We start from the raw sequence: 22,089 nt of genomic DNA on the forward strand, positions 1-22,089 counted from the left end.
CTTCTGCCTCCACAGACCTTCAACTGTTTCTGAGGTTCTCTCTCTCCGGGATGTTCTTGGTTGTTCTACTTCTGCCTCCACAGACCTTCAACTGTTTCTGAGGTTCTCTCTCTCCGGGATGTTCTTGGTTGTTCTACTTCTGCCTCCACAGACCTTCAACTGTTTCTGAGGTTCTCTCTCTCCGGGATGTTCTTGGTTGTTCTACTTCTGCCTCCACAGACCTTCAACTGTTTCTGAGGTTCTCTCTCTCCGGGATGTTCTTGGTTGTTCTACTTCTGCCTCCACAGACCTTCAACTGTTTCTGAGGTTCTCTCTCTCCGGGATGTTCTTGGTTGTTCTACTTCTGCCTCCACAGACCTTCAACTGTTTCTGAGGTTCTCTCTCTCCGGGATGTTCTTGGTTGTTCTACTTCTGCCTCCACAGACCTTCAACTGTTTCTGAGGTTCTCTCTCTCCGGGATGTTCTTGGTTGTTCTACTTCTGCCTCCACAGACCTTCAACTGTTTCTGAGGTTCTCTCTCTCCGGGATGTTCTTGGTTGTTCTACTTCTGCCTCCACAGACCTTCAACTGTTTCTGAGGTTTTCCCAGTTTTATTTTTCTCCGTCTATAACTGCCTGAGAAACTGCAAAAGCACATAGAAATGGTAAAATGCATTTAGAAATAATTTCCTGCTATTTCATGCCCAGCTTGACCTAACTCTGGCTTGATGAGATACAATGAGATATGGGGCACCTCACAAAACCACACAGCATGTTGGGGGCTGTTTAAACGTGTTTAAAACCTGTTTAAAAGTGTAACAATTATTTTAATATAAATTCTGTTCACACAGACAACAGCATAATAGCACATTGGTAATCGTTTATAATCAGTGAATGGAGCTTTTTTTTTAATTATTAGGCCCCAGATACAACATGTTTTCGGAGAGGAACATTTAAGCTGGATCCTCAGTACAACGTTAATATCAGAGAGAACAATAGTACCGCCCTCTCTGTCTACCACCTGGCAACGCACTATTGACCAAACCTGGCAACGCAGCAGGAATGTTGGCTGCTACAGATATGTAGTGATTTGCAGGAGATGGGGAGCCTTGATTAGAACCCATTAAGAAAGGGAGTGGGAGGAAAAAGAGAAGGGAGTAAGAGAGTTGTTTTTCTGTCATGGCGTACCTGGTCTCCCTCTCCCTCTCCCTCTCTCTCTCTCTCTCCCCCTCTCTCTCTCCCCCTCTCTCTCTCTCCCCCTCTCTCTCTCTCTCTCCCTCTCCCTCTCCCTCTCTCTCCCTCTCTCTCTCCCCCTCTCTCCCTCTCCCTCTCTCTCTCTCCCTCTCTCTCCCTCCCTCTCCCTCTCCCTCTCTCTCCCTCCCTCTCCCTCTCCCTCTCCCTCTCTCTCTCTCTCTCTCCTTCCCTCAGCGGAGAGGGCAGTTTGGCTCGATAAAGAGATCACTCTGATTAGGACCATCGATCAGTGTTACACTGGAATGTGCTAAAAGGATACGACAACCTCTGTGTGTGTGTTAGATAGTGTGTTATTGTGGGAGGAGGGAGCGGGAGAGGAAAGCAGCCAGGTCGCTCAAGATCCACTGCGAAAGCAGGACGTCGGGAGATGATTTCACAACCGGCCACTAGGGGCAACGGTGAGGGCTGTTACCATCAAGTAGGGAGATGACTTCAAAACCGGCCACTAGGGGCAACGGTGAGGGCTATTACCATCAAGTCGGGAGATGACTTCACAACCGGCCACTAGGGGCAACGGTGAGGGCTGTTACCATCAAGTAGGGAGATGACTTCACAACCGGCCACTAGGGGCAACGGTGAGGGCTATTACCATCAAGTAGGGAGATGACTTCACAACCGGCCACTAGGGGCAACGGTGAGGGCTATTACCATCAAGTAGGGAGATGACTTCACAACCGGCCACTAGGGGCAACGGTGAGGGCTATTACCATCAAGTAGGGAGATGACTTCACAACCGGCCACTAGGGGCAACGGTGAGGGCTATTACCATCAAGTCGGGAGATGACTTCACAACCGGCCACTAGGGGCAACGGTGAGGGCTATTACCATCAAGTAGGGAGGCGACTTCACAACCGGCCACTAGGGGCAACGGTGAGGGCTGTTACCATCAAGTCGGGAGATGACTTCACAACCGGCCACTAGGGGCAACGGTGAGGGCTGTTACCATCAAGTCGGGAGATGACTTCACAACCGGCCACTAGGGGCAACGGTGAGGGCTATTACCATCAAGTAGGGAGACGACTTCACAACCGGCCACTAGGGGCAACGGTGAGGGCTGTTACCATCAAGTAAGGAGATGACTTCACAACCGGCCACTAGGGGCAACGGTGAGGGCTATTACCATCAAGTCGGGAGATGACTTCACAACCGGCCACTAGGGGCAACGGTGAGGGCTATTACCATCAAGTCGGGAGATGACTTCACAACCGGCCACTAGGGGCAACGGTGAGGGCTATTACCATCAAGTAGGGAGATGACTTCACAACCGGCCACTAGGGGCAACGGTGAGGGCTATTACCATCAAGTCGGGAGATGACGTCAAAACCGGCCACTAGGGGCAACGGTGAGGGCTATTACCATCAAGTCGGGAGATGACTTCACAACCGGCCACTAGGGGCAACGGTGAGGGCTATTACCATCAAGTCGGGAGATGACGTCAAAACCGGCCACTAGGGGCAACGGTGAGGGCTATTACCATCAAGTAGGGAGATGATTTCACAACCGGCCACTAGGGGCAACGGTGAGGGCTATTACCATCAAGTCGGCTTGGGTTTTGCCAGGGTGTTCTGAACGGGGATTGCGGATAGGCGTAAGCCGTGAGCTCCGAGGGTTGCATATTCAATCCCAGTGCTAGGCACTTGTTTTTTGTTTTAGCCCTCAACCCTGACCTCAACCGTAATCTCAACCGACCTCAACTCCGACCTCAATCCTGACCTCAACTCTCACCTCAACTCTGACCTCAACCCTTACCTCAACCCTTACCTCAACACTTACCTTAACCCTTACCTTAACCCTGACCTCAACCCTGACCTCAAACCTGACCTCAACCGTGATCTCAACCCTGAGCTCAACCCTGAGCTCAACCCTGACCTCAACTCTGACCTCAACCCTTACCTCAACACTTACCTTAACCCTTACCTTAACCCTGACCTCAACCCTGACCTCCACCCTGACCTCAACCCTGACCTTAAACCTGACCTCAACCCTAACCTCAAGCCTGACCTCAACCCTGACCTTAACCCTTACCTCAAACCTTACCTTGACCCTTACCTCAAACCTGACCTCACCCCTATCTCAACCCTTATCTCAACCCTGACCTTAACCCTTACCTGAACCCTGACCTTAACCCTTACCTCACCCATATCTCAAACCTTATGTTAACCCTGACCTTAACCATTCAAAATTAATGCCTTAACTTAACCGTCAAAATGGACAAACGTTGGATTCTGCAGCGAGAGCTTGTTGTTGAAAGAGGAGAGTGGGGGGAGGAGAGAGGAGAGAGGAGGGAGGAGAGAGGAGAGAGGAGGGAGGGGGGAGAGAGAGGAGAGAGGGGGAGGAGAGAGGAGGGAGGGCGGTGGAGAGAGGGGGGAGGAGAGAGGAGAGAGGAGGGAGGAGAGAGGAGGGAGGAGGGAGGGGGGAGAGAGAGGGGGGAGGAGAGAGGAGAGAATGGGGGGAGGAGAGAGGAGAGAATGGGGGGAGGAGAAAGGAGAGGATGGGGGAGGAGAGAGGAGAGAATGGGGGAGGAGAGAGGAGGGAGGGGGTGGAGAGAGGAGGGAGGGGGGTGGAGAGAGGAGGGAGGGGGGAGAGAGGAGGGAGGGGGGTGGAGAGAGGAGGGAGGGGGGAGGAGAGAGGAGGGAGGGCGGAGAGAGGAGGGAGGGGGGAGAGAGAGGAGAGAGGGGGAGGAGAGAGGAGGGAGGGGGGTGGATGAAGGAGGGAGGGGGCGGAGAGAGGAGAGAGGGGGAGGAGAGAGGAGAAAGGAGGGAGGAGAGAGGAGGAGGGAGGAGAGAGGAGGGAGGAGAGAGGAAGGAGGGGGGAGGAGAGAGGAGGAGAGAGGAGAGAGGAGGGAGGGGGGAGAGGGTAGGGGGGAGGAGAGAGGAGAGGAATGAAGGATGACAAGTGTCATTTCGAGAGGAAACGTGTTTGTGTGCTGGGAGGAGATGTGTTTGTGTGCTGGGAGGAGATGTGTTTGTGTGCTGGGAGGAGATGTGTTTGTGTGCTGGGAGGAGATGTGTTTGTGTGCTGGGAGGAGATGTGTTGTGTGCTGGGAGGAGATGTGTTTGTGTGCTGGGAGGAGATGTGTTGTGTGCTGGGAGGAGATGTGTTTGTGTGCTGGGAGGAGATGTGTTTGTGTGCTGGGAGGAGATGTGTTTGTGTGCTGGGAGGAGATGTGTTTGTGTGCTGGGAGGAGATGTGTTTGTGTGCTGGGAGGAGATGTGTTTGTGTGCTGGGAGGAGATGTGTTTGTGTGCTGGGAGGAGATGTGTTTGTGTGCTGGGAGGAGATGTGTTGTTTGTGAAGGAAATTCCGTCATTTCAGGCTGGAAAGCTGGATAGAAATGCTGACCGTTGTGGGCTCTGGGTGCGTGTGGACGTGTGGACGTGCGTACACTACATTTATGAAGGCCCCTATGTGATAATAGTAGATATCTGTCTTCAGATCAGTACCGGTGCAGGTCTTGGCTCGTGTGTGTGTGTGTGTGTGTGTGTGTCAGAGATCATACACAGAAAGTGGACAGGGGCAGGGTATCCCATCTCTAGCTGTCTGTGTCCAAAGTCAAATTCTGTTAGTAAATTTCTTGGCACCTGCTGCTGCTGCTATGGAGAGAGATCAGAGAGGAGTAGAGACAAAGAACCCTCTCCTCAAACAAACACACACACACACAGATCGACCGTTCGGCCAGGAGAGACCTCTCCTCCCACATAGAACCCAGAGAGAGAGGCTCAACGCTCAAGGCCATGTCTCTCGCTACAGACAGATGGAGAACATCTTACACAGGAGGCTCTATCTCTGTTACTATCCTCTCATTGGTTAAAAATAATTAACTCCGTCAATTAACTCCCTTTTTCCGCAATCCACTCACCAACATTACCAGTGTATATTACCAGTTCATATTACCAGTGTATATTACCAGTTCATATTACCAGTGTATATTACCAGTGTATATTACCAGTGTATATTACCAGTGCATTTTACCAGTGTATATTACCAGTGTATATTACTAGTGTATTTTACCAGTGTATATTACCAGTGTATATAACCATCATATATTACCATCGTATATTACCAGTGTATATAACCATCGTATATTACCATCGTATATTACCAGTGTATATTAACAGTGTATATATTACCAGCGTATATTACCAGCGTATATTACCAGCGTATATTACCAGTGTATATTAACAGTGTATATATTCCCAGTGTACATTACCAGTGTACATTACCAGTGTATATATTACCAGTGTATATTACCAGTGTATATAACCATCGTATATTACCAGTGTATATTACCAGTGTATATTACCAGTGTATATTACCAGTGTATATATTACCAGTGTACATATTACCAGTGTATATATTACCAGTGATTTTTACCAGTGATTTTTACCAGTGATTTTTACCAGTGTTTATTACCAGTGTATTTTACCAGTTCATTTTACCAGTGTATATTACCAGTGTATATATTACCAGTGTATATTACCAGTGTATATATTACCAGTGTATATTACCGGTGTATATTACCAGTGTATATTACCAGTGTATATATTAACACCGTATATTACCAATTGTATATATTACCAGTGTATATATTACCAGTGTATATTACCAGTGTATATCTTACCACCTTATATTACCAGTGTATATTACCAGTGTATATATTATCACCTTATATTACCAGTGTATATTACCAGTGTATATATTACCAGGGTATATATTACCAGTGTATATTACCAGTGTATTTTACCAGTGTATTTTACCAGTGTATATTACCAATTCATATTACCAGTGTATATTACCAGTGTATTTTACCAGTTCATATTACCAGTGTATATTACCAGTGTATTTTACCAGTGTATATTACCAGTGTATTGTACCAGTGAAAATTACCAGTGTATTTTACCAGTCTATATTATTAGTGTATTTTACCAGTGTATATTACCAGTGAAAATTACCAGTTCATATTACCAGTGTATATTACCAGTGTATTTTAGCAGTGTATATTACCAGTGTATATTGCCAGTTCATTTTACCAGTGTATATTACCAGTGTATTTTACCAGTATATATTACCAGTGTATATTACTGGTGTATATTACCAGTGTACATTACCAGTGTATATTACAAGTGTATATTACCAGTGTATTTTACCAGTGTGTATTACCAGTGTATATTACCAGTGTACATTACCAGTGTATATTACCGGTGTATATGAGGTTGTATGATAGTTTGTCTGGTAATATACAGGAAGACTTAGTTAGATTCTAAAACTTTCTGGACATTTAATTCCTCTCCCTAGTTAGATGATACTGGGTCTCTCCCAGAGGAACATTTATATTATATGTTCTGTTTTTGTTTTATACTGTTTAAATCCTTCTAAAACGTTACTGTTACCAAACCATGTCTGTGTCCCAATAAGGCACCCTATTCTCTATACATAGGGCACTACTTTTGACCAGAGTCCTATGGGCCCTGGTCAAAAGTAGTGTACTATATAGAGAACAGGGTGGCGTTTGGGACGCAAGCCCTGTGTGTATTTAATAGCAGTAGTATAATACCACTAGTTTCCACTCTGAGACTATAATCACACTGCAGAACTCACAGAGCCCAGAGTAAACCCAAGCAGCTTCCCAAATGCCACCCTATATAGTGCACTACTTTAGACCAGAGCCCTATGGCACCCTATTCCCTATATATAGTACACTACTTTGGACCAGAGCCCTATGACACCCTATTCCCTATATATAGTGCACTACTTTAGACCAGAGCCCTATGGCACCCTATTCCCTATATAGTGCACTACTTTAGACCAGAGCCCTATGCCACCCTATTCCCTATATAGTGCACTACTTTAGACCAGAGCCCTATGGCACCCTATTCCCTATATAGTGCACTACTTTAGACCAGGGCCCTATAGAACCCTATTCCCTATATATAGTGCACTACTTTAGACCAGAGTCCTATGCCACCCTATTCCCTATATATAGTGCACTACTTTTGACCATAAGTCCATATGGGCACTGAGATCCAAACCAACTTAATTCAACCAGAATAACAAAACTAAAGGCTAACCCATGTTAATACATTCTAAATGAAAATAGTTATTTATAACACAGTGAGAACCAGATTTAAACAGAAGCAGGAGACACACACACACACACACACACACACACACACACACACACACACACACACACACACACACATTAGAACTGAACTGAGCACAGGGCTGGGCTGTAGTAAATCTGATAAATACAGAGCTGTGGCAGCTTTCACATCACTGTGTTGGCTTAGTATTGGCCAATAGGACAGAACCACTCTGTGTTGGCTTAGTATTGGCCAATAGGACAGAACCACTCTGTGTTGGCTTAGTGTTGGCCAATGGGACAGAACCACTGTTTGTTGGCTTACTGTTGGCCAACGGACCAGAACACTCTGTGTTGGTTTAGTGTTGGCCAACGGGCCAGAACACTCTGTGTTGGTTTAGTGTTGGCCAATGGGGAAGACCTACTCTGTGTTGGCTTACTGTTAGCCAATGGGGCCAAAGACAGGAAGTGTGTGTGTGTGTGTGTGTGTGTGTGTGTGTGTGTGTGTGTGTGTGTGTGTGTGTGTGTGTGTGTGTGTGTGTGTGTGTGTGTGTGTGTGTGTCAGCATGTAAGGAAAGCAAACCTTTTAACCAAATGCAATTAGTGTGGACCCACTTAAAATCCAGGTCTGTTAACAGGCTACACACTGGAGAATAGTAAAACACCAGGAGAAAGAGCAAGAGAGAGCGAGAGGGCAAAAGAGAGAGAGAGAGAGAGAGAGAGAGGGCGAGAGAGAGAGACGGAGAGAGGGAGAGAGACGGCGAGAGAGGGAGAGAGACGGCGAGAGAGAGGGAGAGAGACGGCGAGAGAGAGAGGGAGAGAGACGGCGAGAGAGAGAGGGAGAGAGACGGCGAGAGAGAGAGGGAGAGAGAGCGAGAGTGAGAGAGAGACGGTGAGAGAGAGCGAGAGGGAGAGAGAAAGAGATACGGCGAGAGAGAGACGTGAGAGAGAGCAAGATGGAGGGCGAGAGAGAGACAGAGAGAGAGAGGGAGAGAATCCAGTCCAGTCCAGTAGGGATGAGGCTGTATGGGACCAGCAGTATAGTAATAGACATCAGACATTCTATAGTTCTAACAAGTCATTCCATAGTTCTAACATGTCATTCTATAGTTCTAACATGTCATTCTATAGTTCTAACATGTCATTCTATGATTCCTCTCATCTAAACGGAGACTGGCTTGCCTCTACTCAGCCGGTGGGACTGTAAGTGATCAGTCACTGAACCAGGGACATAAAGAAAACAGGAGCAGAGTAGAGGATAAAATCACATTTTATTTGTCGAATCCTTGGTAAACAACAGTGGAATGTTAACTGACGGTCATTTTCCAACAATGCAGAGTTAAGATGAAGATAAAATAAAAACAGAAATAGAGGAATAAATACACAGTGATGAACCAATAACAACGAGCACAACTAACATGACTATATACAGGAAGTACCAGGTAATAACATGACTATATACAGGAAGTACCAGGGAATAACATGACTATATACAGGAAGTACCAGGTAATAACATGACTATATACAGGAAGTACCAGGAAATAACATGGCTATATACAGGAAGTACCAGGTCATAACATGGCTATATACAGGAAGTACCAGGTCATAACATGACTATATACAGAAAGTACCAGGTAATAACATGACTATATACAGGAAGTACCAGGTAATAACATGGCTATATACAGGGAGTACCAGGTAATAACATGACTATATACAGGAAGTACCAGGTAATAACATGACTATATACAGGAAGTACCAGGAAATAACATGGCTATATACAGGAAGTACCAGGTAATAACCTGCCCCTTCCCTTCAGCCCCCTCCCTTCAGACCCCTCCCTTCAGCCCCCGGTCCCCTCCCTTCAGCCCCCTCCCTTCAGCCCCCTCCCTTCAGCCCCCGGTCCCCTCCCTTCAGACCCCTCCCTTCAGCCCCCGGTCCCCTCCCTTCAGCCCCCTCCCTTCAGACCCCAGACCCCTCCCTTCAGACCCCTCCCTTCAGACCCCGGTCCCCTCCCTTCAGACCCCAGACCCCTCCCTTCAGACCCCTCCCTTCAGCCCCCTGCCCCCTCCCTTCAGACCCCTGCCCCCTCCCTTCAGACCCCTCCCTTCAGCCCCCTCCCTTCAGACCCCTCCCTTCAGACCCCCGGTCCCCTCTCTTCAGACCCCTGCCCCCTCCCTTCAGCCCCCTCCCTTCAGACCCCTGTCCCCTCCCTTCAGCCCCCTCCCTTCAGACCCCTGTCCCCTCCCTTCAGACCCCTCTCTTCAGACCCCTCCCTTCAGCCCCCGGTCCCCTCCCTTCAGCCCCCTCCCTTCAGACCCCTCCCTTCAGCCCCCGGTCCCCTCCCTTCAGCCCCCTCCCTTCAGACCCCAGACCCCTCTCTTCAGCCTCCTGCCCCCTCCCTTCAGCCCCCTCTGTTCAGCCCCCTGCCCCCTCCCTTCAGCGTGTATTTTTAGAGTGTGTGTGTTGGGGGGGGGCAGTTTCTGATGGGATGTTGCTTAGTCACTCAATAAATCAGGAACACACAGGGTTAACATGGTGTGTTATGTGATTGAATTGTGTTCAGGGCATGAGGAGGATTGGGGTTTGGGTGGGAGTAGGGTGGAGTAGGGGGGGTGGGGGGGGGTCGTATAGATTCAGCAGTTAAACCACTTCTAAGGTCTATGGAGGAGGGGGGGGGGTAGGCAGGCGGCAGTGGTACTAGTGGGAGAAGGGAGGAGGGGGGGGGGTAGGCAGGCAGCAGTGGTACTAGTGGGAGAGGGAGGGGGGGTAGGCAAGCAGCAGTGGTACTAGTGGGAGAGGGAGGGGGGGTAGGCAGGCAGGCAGCAGTGGTACTAGTGGGAGAAGGGAGGAGGGGGGGGGGCAGGCAGGCAGCAGTGGTACTAGTGGGAGAGGGAGGGGGGGTAGGCAGGCAGCAGTGGTACTAGTGGGAGAAGGGAGGGGGGGGCAGAGGGGGAGGAAGAGTCTGTGGTTAAAGCGTTAAAGCCAATGGGAGCACTTACAGATCTATATTTAAAACATAATAAATAGCCTGTCAATTCACTAAAGTGAAACGGTGGAGAAGAATAGGAGGAGGAGGGAAGGAAAGAAAGGGTAGAGGAAGATAGAAAGAGATGCAAGGAGAGAGGAACATCCATACACTGGGAGGGACGGAGAAAGATAGAGAGAAGGGACGGAGAAAGATAGAGAGAAGGGACGGAGAAAGATAGAGAGAAGGGACGGAGAAAGATAGAGAGAAGGGACGGAGAAAGATAGAGAGAAGGGACGGAGAAAGATAGAGAGAAGGGACGGAGAAAGATAGAGAGAAGGGACGGAGAAAGATGATGAAGATGATGAAGCTTTGAGGGGAAAGTTGACCCCACATGGAAGATTAAGTGATAAGTGTGTTATGTAAATGCCTGCATAGAGTGATCATAACCCTTCATAGAGTGATCCTAACCCTTCATAGAGTGATCCTAACCCTTCATAGAGTGATCATACCCTTCATAGAGTGATCCTAACCCTTCATAGTGATCCTAACCCTTCATAGAGTGATCCTAACCCTTCATAGAGTGATCCTAACCCTTCATAGAGTGATCCTAACCCTTCATAGAGTGATCCTAACCCTTCATAGAGTGATCCTAACCCTTCATAGAGTGATCATACCCTTCATAGAGTGATCATACACTTCATAGAGTGATCATACCCTTCATAGAGTGATCCTAACCCTTCATAGAGTGATCATACCCTTCATAGAGTGATCATAACCCTTCATAGAGTGATCATAACCCTTCATAGAGTGATCATACCCTTCATAGAGTGATCCTAACCCTTCATAGAGTGATCATACCCTTCATAGAGTGATCATACCTTTCATAGAGTGATCCTAACCCTTCATAGAGTGATCATACCCTTCATAGAGTGATCCTAACCCTTCATAGAGTTAATATAACCTTCCTATAGTGATTATAACCATTCCTGAGTGAAGCCCTCAGGGGAATACCAGTAAGGACAGGTCAGGGATACAGCACTGAACCTCTGTCAAATAATTAACTAAACACAGACAGACAGACAGAAACACAGACAGACAGACAGACAGACAGACAGACAGACAGACAGACAGACAGACAGACAGAGACACAGAAACACACCGACAGACAGACAGTCAGGCAGTCATTCAGACAAATAAAGAGTAAGACAGACAGACAGACAGACAGACAGACAGACAGACAGACAGACAGACAGACAGACAGAGTCAGACAGACAGACAGACATACAGATTGATAGTCAGATAGACAGACAGTCAGATAGATAGTCAGATAGACAGTCAGACAGTCAGATAGTTAGTCAGTCAGACAGTCCGACAGTCAGATAGATAGTCAGTCCGACAGTCAGATAGATAGTCAGTCAGACAGTCAGATAAATAGTCAGTCAGACAGTCAGATAGTCAGATAGATAGAGACAGACAGACAGATAGACAGTCAGTCAGATAGATAGTCAGTCAGACAGTCAGATAGTCAGACAGACAGTCAGACAGTCAGATAGATAGATAGTCAGTCAGATAGATAGTCAGTCAGACAGTCAGATAGTCAGACAGTCAGATAGACAGTCAGATAGATAGACAGTCAGATAGTCAGATAGATAGACAGTCAGATAGATAGACAGTCAGATAGATAGACAGTCAGATAGATAGACAGTCAGATAGATAGTCAGTCAGACAGATAGACAGTCAGATAGATAGACAGTCAGATAGTCAGACAGTCAGATAGTCAGACAGTCAGATAGATAGTCAGTCAGTCAGATAGATAGTCAGTCAGATAGATAGATAGTCAGTCAGATAGATAGTCAGTCAGATAGATAGACATGTAGGGACATGTAGGGGTGGTAGGGACATGTAGGGGTGGTAGGGACATGTAGGGGTGGTAGAGACATGTAGGGGTGGTAGAGACATGTAGGGGTGGTAGAGACATGTAGGGGTGGTAGAGACATGTAGGGGTGGTAGGGGAGGTAGGTACATGTAGGGGTGGTAGGTACATGTAGGGGTGGTAGAGACATGTAGGGGTGGTAGGGGAGGTAGGTACATGTAGGGGTGGTAGGTACATGTAGGGGTGGTAGAGACATGTAGGGGTGGTAGGTACCAGTAGGGGTGGTAGAGACATGTAGGGGTGGTAGGTACATCTAGGGGTGGTAGAGACATCTAGGGGTGGTAGGGGAGGTAGGTACATGTAGGGGTGGTAGGTACATGTAGGGGTGGTAGAGACATGTAGGGGTGGTAGGTACATCTAGGGGTGGTAGAGACATCTAGGGGTGGTAGAGACCTGTAGGGGTGGTAGGTACATGTAGGGGCGGTAGGGACATGTAGGGGTGGTAGGGACATGTAGGGGTGGTAGGGACATGTAGGGGTGGTAGAGACATGTAGGGGTGGTAGAGACATGTAGGGGTGGTAGAGACATGTAGGGGTGGTAGGGGAGGTAGGTACATGTAGGGGTGGTAGAGACATGTAGGGGTGGTAGGGGAGGTAGGTACATGTAGGGGTGGTAGGGACATGTAGGGGTGGTAGAGACATGTAGGGGTGGTAGGGGAGGTAGGTACATGTAGGGGTGGTAGGTACATGTAGGGGTGGTAGAGACATGTAGGGGTGGTAGGTACCAGTAGGGGTGGTAGAGACATGTAGGGGTGGTAGGTACATCTAGGGGTGGTAGAGACATGTAGGGGTGGTAGAGACATGTAGGGGTGGTAGAGACATGTAGGGGTGGTAGAGACATGTAGGGGTGGTAGGGGAGGTAGGTACATGTAGGGGTGGTAGGGACATGTAGGGGTGGTAGAGACATGTAGGGGTGGTAGAGACATGTAGGGGTGGTAGGGAAGGTAGGTACCAGTAGGGGTGGTAGAGACATGTAGGGGTGGTAGAGACATTTAGGGGTGGTAGAGACATTTAGAGGTGGTAGAGACATGTAGGGGTGGTAGAGACATGTAGGGGTGGTAGAGACATGTAGGGGTGGTATAATAGAGGCTTGGTGAGGGATAGAGATGGAGAGGTGGAGATAGATTGTAAATACAACCCATATTTATGTTTACGACAGTCGTGAAGAGGACCCGTATTTATGTGTATTTATTTTCCCTTTTGTACTTTAACCGTTTGTACATAGTTACAACACTGTATATAGACACAATATCACATTTGAAATGTCTCTATTCTTTTGGAACTTCTGCGAGTGTAATGTTTACTATAAATTTTTTCATTGTTTATTTCAATTTTGTTTATTATCTACTTCACTTGATGAGAGAGAGAGAGAGAGATGGAGAGGAGGAGATAGAGTTTCAGTGTGCCTTGCAACCATGCAGAGTCAGCAAAATAAGCCCACACTATGGAAACAGAAGAACCATCGACCCAGTGCCCAACTCCTAACCCCGTCCCTCTCTGAAACAGTATACCTTCCTTCCAACTATCCACCCCGCCCAAACCACCATCCCCCACCCCAATCTCTCTCAACTCTCCCCCGACATACTCCTCACTAAACCCCAAGAACCACAACACCCCCCCCTCCTCGCAAGACCTCCTTCCATTATCCGTAAATAACCTCCCCCCTTCACTCCCTCCCCAATCGTTCCTCCTCCTCCTGCCCTGCCTCTAGACCCAGTGACGACACTAAACCCAGTCATCTGCTGTAACCTCAACGTTTATCATGAGTAGTGATGACCTCACTGTCATCCACTCTACTGCTCTGTGAGGCTGTAACCTCAATGGTCGTAGTAGCTGGGGGGGGGGGGGGGGGGGGGGGGGGGGGGGGGGGGCGATGTCAGCCTTGGTCCTCTTGTGATATCGCCCCTATTGGCCACCGCCAAAAAAAAAACAAGACGTTAATGAATTAATTAATTAAAACTCGCTAAAACAACACGAGAAAATCGAATGCAAGTGGACAAATCATGACGAACGATAACGTTGCTGGAAGCCAATGGAGTTGTGTGCTGCTTTATCCCCTTGTTTTATCTACTGTCATGGAGTTGGCTAAATATTTTATAAAGAAACTGATAAAACACACAGGTGGTAAATCAAGGTGACTTTGAAAAGAGGAAGATCAAGAGCAAGAAAGAGAGTGTGGTGATGTAGTGTCCACCACTAAAGAAGAGAGGGAGTGTGGTGATGTAGTGTCCACAACTAAAGAAGAGAGGGAGTGTGGTGATGTAGTGTCCACAACTAAAGAAGAGAGGGAGTGTGGTGATGCAGTGTCCACAACTAAAGAAGAGAGGGAGTGTGGTGATGTAGTGTCCACTACTAAAGAAGAGAGGGAGTGGTGTGGTGATGTAGTGTCCACTACTAAAGAAGAGAGAGAGTGCGGTGATGTAGTGTCCACTACTAAAGAAGAGAGGGAGTATGGTGATGTAGTGTCCACTACTAAAGAAGAGAGGGAGTGTGGTGATGTAGTGTCCACAACTAAAGAAGAGAGGGAGTGTGGTGATGTAGTGTCCACAACTAAAGAAGAGAGAGTGTGGTGATGTAGTGTCCACAACTAAAGAAGAGGGGGAGTGTGGTGATGTAGTGTCCACTACTAAAGAAGAGAGAGAGTGTGGTGATGTAGTGTCCACTACTAAAGAAGAGAGGGATTGTGGTGATGTAGTGTCCACTACTAAAGAAGAGAGGGAGTGTGGTGGTGTAGTGTCCACAACTAAAGAAGAGAGGGAGTGTGGTGATGTAGTGTCCACAACTAAAGAAGAGAGGGAGTGTGGTGATGTAGTGTCCACAACTAAAGAAGAGAGGGGGTGTGGTGATGTCGTGTCCACTACTAAAGAAGAGAGGGAGTGTGGTGATGTAGTGTCCACAACTAAAGAAGAGAGGGGGTGTGGTGATGTAGTGTCCACTACTAAAGAAGAGAGGGGGTGTGGTGATGTAGTGTCCACTACTAAAGAAGAGAGGGAGTGTGGTGATGTAGTGTCCACAACTAAAGAAGAGAGGGAGTGTGGTGATGTAGTGTCCACTACTAAAGAAGAGAGGGAGTGTGGTGATGTAGTGTCCACTACTAAAGAAGAGAGGGAGTGTGGTGATGTAGTGTCCACTACTAAAGAAGAGAGGGAGTGTGGTGATGTAGTGTCCACTACTAAAGAAGAGAGGGAGTGTGGTGATGTAGTGTCCACTACTAAAGAAGAGAGGGAGTGTGGTGATGTAGTGTCCACTACTAAAGAAGAGAGGGAGTGTGGTGATGTAGTGTCCACTACTAAAGAAGAGAGGGAGTGTGGTGATGTAGTGTCCACAACTAAAGAAGAGAGGGAGTACGGTGATGTAGTGTCCACAACTAAAGAAGAGAGGGAGTGTGGTGATGTAGTGTCCACAACTAAGGAAGAGAGGGAGTACGGTGATGTAGTGTCCACAACTAAAGAAGAGAGGGAGTGTGGTGATGTAGTGTCCACAACTAAAGAATCATTGTGGAATCTGAAAAGACACGTATCCTGAAAGCAGTATGATCTACCTACTACAGTACATGCTACCAGAAAGGAACGAGCTGGGTAGCGAGGTTAGAATGTCATTGTAGCAGAGTATTTATAAACAAAATCTCTGATCTCTTATTAAAATGTTCCTTCATTTTTGTTCTATTATCTACACAATAGGACATAATTGACTTTGTCCCAATAGGTCTGGTATACAGTGCATTCAGAAAGTACTTAGACCCCTTGACATTTTTCCACATTTTGTTACGTTACAGCCTTATTCTAAAATGGATTAAATACTTTTTACCTCTCATTAATCTACACACAATACACCATAATGACAAAACGAAAACAGGTTTTTAGATTTTTTTTTGCAAATGTATTAAAAATAAAAGAACAGAAACAAGTTTCTCTGGTTTGATGAAACTAAGATTAAACTCTTTGGCCTGAATGCCAAGCATCACGTCTGGAGGAAACCTGGCACCATCCCTATGGTGAAGCATGGTGGTGGCAGCATCATGCTGTGGGGATGTTTTTCAGCGGCAGGGACTGGGAGACTAGTCAGGATCGAGGGAAAGATGAACGGAGCAAAGTACTGAGAGATCCTTGATGAAAACCTGCTCCAGAGCGCTCAGGACCTTTGTCCTGTTGGAAGGTGAACCTTCCAACAGGACAACGACCCTAAGCACACAGCCAAGACAACGCAGGTGGGCCTTCAGGACAAGTCTCTGAATGTCCTTGAGGGGCCCAATCAGAGCCCGGACTTGAACCTGATCTAACATCTCTGGAGAGACCTGAAAATAGCTGTGCAGCAATGCTCCCCATCCAACCTGACAGAGCTTGAGAGGATAAGGGATGGGTGATAATGGATGAGCTGGAGCGTAACCAAATCAAACTGTCACATGCCCTCGAATACAACATTATAGAACAGGTGTAGACCTTACTGTGAAATGCTGAATACAACATTATACAACAGGTGTATATACTGTTTACTGTGAAATGCTGAATACAACATTATACAACAGGTGTAGACCTTACTGTGAAATGCTGAATACAACATTATACAACAGGTGTATATACTGTTTACTGTGAAATGCTGAATACAACATTATACAACAGGTGTATATACTGTTTACTGTGAAATGCTGAATACAACATTATACAACAGGTGTATATACTGTTTACTGTGAAATGAAACTTACAAACCAACAACGCAGTTCAAAAATGAGTTTTAAAAAATCATTTTTTTTTTTAACTCAAGTAAAAAATTATAAAAAGTAACACAATAAAATAACAATAACGAGGCTATATACAGGGGGTACCGATACAGAGTCAGTGTGTGGGGTACAGGTTAGTCGAGGTAATTTGTACATGTAGGTAGGGGTAGTGAGTGACTATGCAGAGATAATAAACAGTACCAGCTTGGAGAGATACGCTACCTCCTTGGGAAGGAAACTATCAACTCGCCGTCCGGCACGTAAATCTGCTGTACCAGTAGAAGAAGCAGCACTTAACCCTACCGCTGAGCAGAAAAAGACCTCACATGTGGCCTCCCGAGTTGCGCAGTGGTCTAAGGCCCTGCATCGCAGTGCTAGAGGCCTTAATACACACCCGGGTTCAATCCCAGGCGGTGTCGCAGCCGGACGCGACCGGGAGACCCATGAGGCGGCGAACAATTGTCCCAGTATCGTCCGGGTTCGGGGAGGGTTTGGCCGGCCCGGGATGTTCTTGTCCCAATCGCGCTCTAGCGACTCCTTGTGGCAGGCCCGGGCGCATGCAAGCTGACTCGTGTCGCCAGTTGTACGGTGTTTCTTCCGACACATTGGTGGCGGCTGGCTTCCGGGGTTAAGCGAGCGGTGTGTCAAGAAGCTTAGGCTTTTAATCTTGTTACTTTTGAAAGCCAGGACAACACCTTCGTTGGCTAGAATATTTGTTCATAACTTTAGCTTGTCTTAAAGCTGTTATGATAGGCCAGTAGGAGTATAGGTTATTGGCCATTTGGTTTTAAACCTCGGATGGAGGGATTTTCCCAGCCCGCATAAATCATTTCTTTCTTTAATAAGCTTAAAAACTTGTCATTCTGGCTACCTTACCGTTTTTAGCCTTTTTGAGATGGAACTCATTGCTTGATCTGGAGACAGCCATGCATTAAAATGATGAAGCGTAGCCTTCAGTCATATTCATAGCCTATTGAATGGAGAGAGAAGGGAATATAGGCTTTCTTTTTTTAAACAGCTAGACACAAGACAGTGTCCGTTATATAAAACATGTATTAAAAGGTTAAGGCCTAATCTCCATGTATCCGACAGAGAGAGAAACAATATATTCTAACTGGAATTTTTGCTGCTTTGGTGGAATTCTCTGCTCTGTCTGGTCTACATTTCTCTCTTGCATTCTGTAGGCTATATAACATATTTATATAACATATTTATTGAAATAAGCTATAGCAAATAAAAATAGGTAAATTACACTAAGTGCACTATGAGACTCCATTTTTTCCCCCCTGTGCGGCGCCAGTCAAGTTTAAAATAGGCTAAACCATCGTCTGTCCCATCACGATGTCGTCGTCACCGATCGTCACCGATAGTCGACGCTATCGTAATATCGCCCAACCTTAGTAGTGACATTACATCAGGGACCACAATGGAAATAAGTCCCTGACCTCATCACCACATCCATCATCTAACTCAGTAACTCAGCTGTGAATACTGACCTCATCACCATCGTGTTGATTTACTTGACGTAATCCAAGGGTTCTGGTCGAAAGTAGTGCACCGTATAGGGAATAGGTGGCCATTTTGGATGTATACCTTGTCTCTCGTCGCCATCTAGTGTCCTGTAACCTCGGTGTAACCTCGGTGTAACCTCGGTGTTGCTCAGATTGACTGGAGCCTGAGAGTCTTTATAGCGATGAGAAGAGAAGAGACTTGGGTCTCTGGCTGGTTTTACAGTCTGGTTTTACAGTCTGGTTTTACATGCAGAAGAAAGAGCAGTCTTACAGAGAGCTTTCAGTAGAGAAAGATTTGCACACAGTTGGTTGGTTCCCCATACATCTTGCCAATCCCAAACTGGCATGGCATCCATGTGCAGCGAAAAGAAAACAAGCACACAATAAGTCAATGTTTATCCATCTTTCTATAGCACTCAAAACCAACACTGGAGGAGAACAGAGAGGAGGAGAGGAGAGAGGGAAGAGAGGAGAGGAGAGAGGGGGGAGAGGTGGAGAGGAAAGAGGGGGGAGAGGAAAGGAGAGAAGAGGAGAGAGAGAAGAGGAGAGAGGGAAGAGGAGAGGAGAGGAAAGAGGAGGAGAGGGGGGAGAGGAGGAGGAAAGAGGGAGGAGAGGAGAAGAGAGGAGGAGAGGAGAGGAGAGAAGAGGAAAGGAGAGAAGAGGAAAGGAGAGAAGAGGAAAGGAGAGAAGAGGAGTGAGGGAAGAGGAGAGAGGAGGAGAGGAGAAGAGAGGAGGAGAGAGGGGGAGAGGGGGGAGAGGGGGGAGAGGATCGAGGGAAGAGGAGAGGAGAGAGGGGGGAGAGATGAGAGGGGGAGAGAAGAGGAGGGGAGAAAAGGAGGGAGAGGGGGAGAGAAGAGGAGGGGAGAGAAGAGAGGGGGAGAGAAGAGAAAGGGAGGAAAGGGACTGCATGTCAAATAAACACTGTTCTGATGGGAGCTGCCTCTCCTGCACATCCCAGTTCAGTTCAGACACCAAACCCCAACACAGTCTCTGGTCATCCCCGGCCTAGACATGGTGCCCCCCCCAAACCCCAACACAGTCTCTGGTCATCCCCGGCCTAGACATGGTGTCCCCCCCAAACCCCAACGCAGCCTCTGGTCATCCCCGGCCTAGACATGGTGTCCCCCCCAAACCCCAACGCAGCCTCTGGTCATCCCCGGCTAGACATGGTGTCCCCCCAAACCCCAACGCAGCCTCTGGTCATCCCCGGCCTAGACATGGTGTCCCCCCCAAACTCCAACGCAGCCTCTGGTACTCCCCGGCCTAGACATGGTGTCCCCCCCAAACCCCAACGCAGCCTCTGGTCATCCCCGGCCTAGACATGGTGTCCCCCCCAAACCCCAACGCAGCCTCTGGTCATCCCCGGCCTAGACATGGTGTCCCCCCCAAACCCCAACGCAGCCTCTGGTCATCCCCGGCCTAGACATGGTGTCCCCCCCAAACCCCAACGCAGCCTCTGGTCATCCCCGGCCTAGACATGGTGTCCCCCCCAAACCCCAACACAGTCTCTGGTCATCCCCGGCCTAGACATGGTGCCCCTCCCCCCCAAATGACACACTATGCGCTACACAGTGCACTTCATTTGTTATGGGAGCTGTTGAGAAACATTTAGCATTTCACATTTTGATTGGTCAAAAGATGGAAACATTGTATCAGTAAATGAAACAGCCCTACATGGAGCCCTACAAGCAACCCTACATGGAGCCCTACATTGAGCCCTACATGGAGCCCTACATGCAGCCCTACATGGAGCCCTACATGCAGCCCTACATGGAGCCCTACATGCAGCCCTACATAGAGCCCTACATAGAGCCCTACATAGAGCCCTACATAGAGCCCTACATGCAACCCAACATGCAACCCTACATGCAACCCTACATAGAGCCCTACATGGAGCCCTACATGGAGCCCTACATTGAGCTACATAGAGCCCTACATAGAGCCCTACATTGAGCTACATAGAGCCCTACATGCAGCCCTACATTGAGCTACATAGAGCCCTACATGCAGCCCTACATAGAGCCCTACATTGAGCTACATAGAGCCCTACATGCAGCCCTACATAGAGCCCTACATTGAGCTACATAGAGCCCTACATGCAGCCCTACATAGAGCCTACATTGAGCTACATAGAGCCCTACATGCAGCCCTACATAGAGCTACATAGAGCCCTACATTGAGCTACATAGAGCCCTACATGCAGCCCTACATTGAGCTACATAGAGCCCTACATGCAGCCCTACATAGAGCCCTACATTGAGCTACATAGAGCCCTACATGCAGCCCTACATAGAGCCCTACATTGAGCTACATAGAGCCCTACATGCAGCCCTACATAGAGCTACATAGAGCCCTACATTGAGCTACATAGAGACCTACATGCAGCCCTACATTGAGCTACATAGAGCCCTACATGGAGCCCTACATAGAGCCCTACATGGAGCCGGATCAACTCTAGATATGTATCGTTGGGTTTTTATGTAAATATTTTTTGTGATATCCTAATTGGTAGTTACAGTCTTGTCCCATCGCTGAAACTCCCCTACGGACTGGGGAGAGGCAAAGGTCGAGAGGATGCGTCCTCTGAAACACGACCCTGCCGAGCAAAACTGATTCTAGACACACTGCTCGCTTAACCCCCGGAACCCAGCCGCACCAATGTGTCGGAGCGCACACCATCTAGCTGGAGACCATGGTCAGCTTGCACGGGGTCGAGACCGCCACCAGGAGGCGCTAGAGAGCGATGGGACAAGGAAATACCAGCTGGCCAAACCCGGGCCGACGCTGGGCCAATTGTGCACCGCATCATGAATCTCCAGTTCACAGCCTGGGATCAAACTCAGGTCTGTAGTGACACATCAAGCACTGTGATTCAGTGCCCTAGACACACTTGTGACATCCCTGTAACTTTGAGAGAAAAAAAAACAATTTTACATTGGCGTTGTCCCTGTGGAAATTCAAGATGGTCTATGCACATTCGGGGTGGCAGGTAGCCTAGTGGTTAGAGGCAGGTAGCCTAGTGGTTAGAGCGTTGGGCCAGTAACAGAAAGGTTGCTGGATAGAATCCCCGAACTGACAAGGTAAAAAATCTGTCGTTCTGCCCCTGAACAAGGCAGTTAACCCACTGTTCCCTGGGAGGCTGTCATTGAAAATAAGAATTTGTTCTTAACGGACTTGCCTACTTAAATATAAAATATTCACGAGATCTCTAAACAGCAACAAGCCAGCGTCATCAACCGATGGATGGAAGCTTTCTGACCTAACGTTTTTAGTAGAAGCTAGTGAAAAATATGACTAACTTCACCGACATACAGCAGCTGTACGAACTGTTAGTAGCAAATATTTATTGTGCATTGTGGAATAAGCTAATTAGCTAACGTTAATGTTATCATTCCTCAACAACTCTTCCTCTCTGACGTCAGTCAGCTACCAAAGCGACAATAGCTACTTCATCTGGAAATATATTGACAAGTAAAAAATGACAACTTATATTTAGTTGACTATTAAATGACTTCTAAATATAACAACTGACTTACCTTTCCAAGAAGTTGTAGTTGGTTCTCACTTCTCTTCTCAATTAATGTGATACCTTCTCTATAGGAAGTCAGGTGGTTGACGATAACAACCCTAATCAAATATTCAAAT

The 22,089-nt window shown here is 47.5% G+C and overlaps 1 protein-coding gene across 1 annotated transcript; it reads left to right on the top strand.

Moving 5' to 3' along the window:
* Positions 1 to 2,543: 2,543 nt before the first annotated feature.
* On the top strand, positions 2,544 to 19,763 carry LOC120021161 (extensin-like). The gene is made up of 3 exons (XM_038964800.1): positions 2,544 to 2,574; positions 9,133 to 9,770; positions 19,536 to 19,763. The coding sequence occupies exons 1-3, from the start codon at positions 2,544 to 2,546 to the stop codon at positions 19,761 to 19,763; spliced, it is 897 nt and encodes a 298-aa protein (XP_038820728.1).
* Positions 19,764 to 22,089: the final 2,326 nt, after the last annotated feature.

The sequence above is a fragment of the Salvelinus namaycush genome, chromosome 26 (assembly GCF_016432855.1).
Source record: "Salvelinus namaycush isolate Seneca chromosome 26, SaNama_1.0, whole genome shotgun sequence".
Classification (NCBI taxonomy): Eukaryota; Metazoa; Chordata; class Actinopteri; order Salmoniformes; family Salmonidae; genus Salvelinus; species Salvelinus namaycush.

Bases quoted from the DNA above. Each gene is read 5' to 3' on its own strand.
- LOC120021161 (XM_038964800.1), top strand. From the start codon at position 2,544: ATGACGTCAAAACCGGCCACTAGGGGCAACG. The intron at 2,575-9,132 runs GTGAGGGCTATT...CCTTCCCTTCAG, and splicing joins ACCGGCCACTAGGGGCAACG to CCCCCTCCCTTCAGACCCCT. The intron at 9,771-19,535 runs GTGTGTGTGTTG...ACCCCAACGCAG, and splicing joins CTTCAGCGTGTATTTTTAGA to CCTCTGGTCATCCCCGGCCT.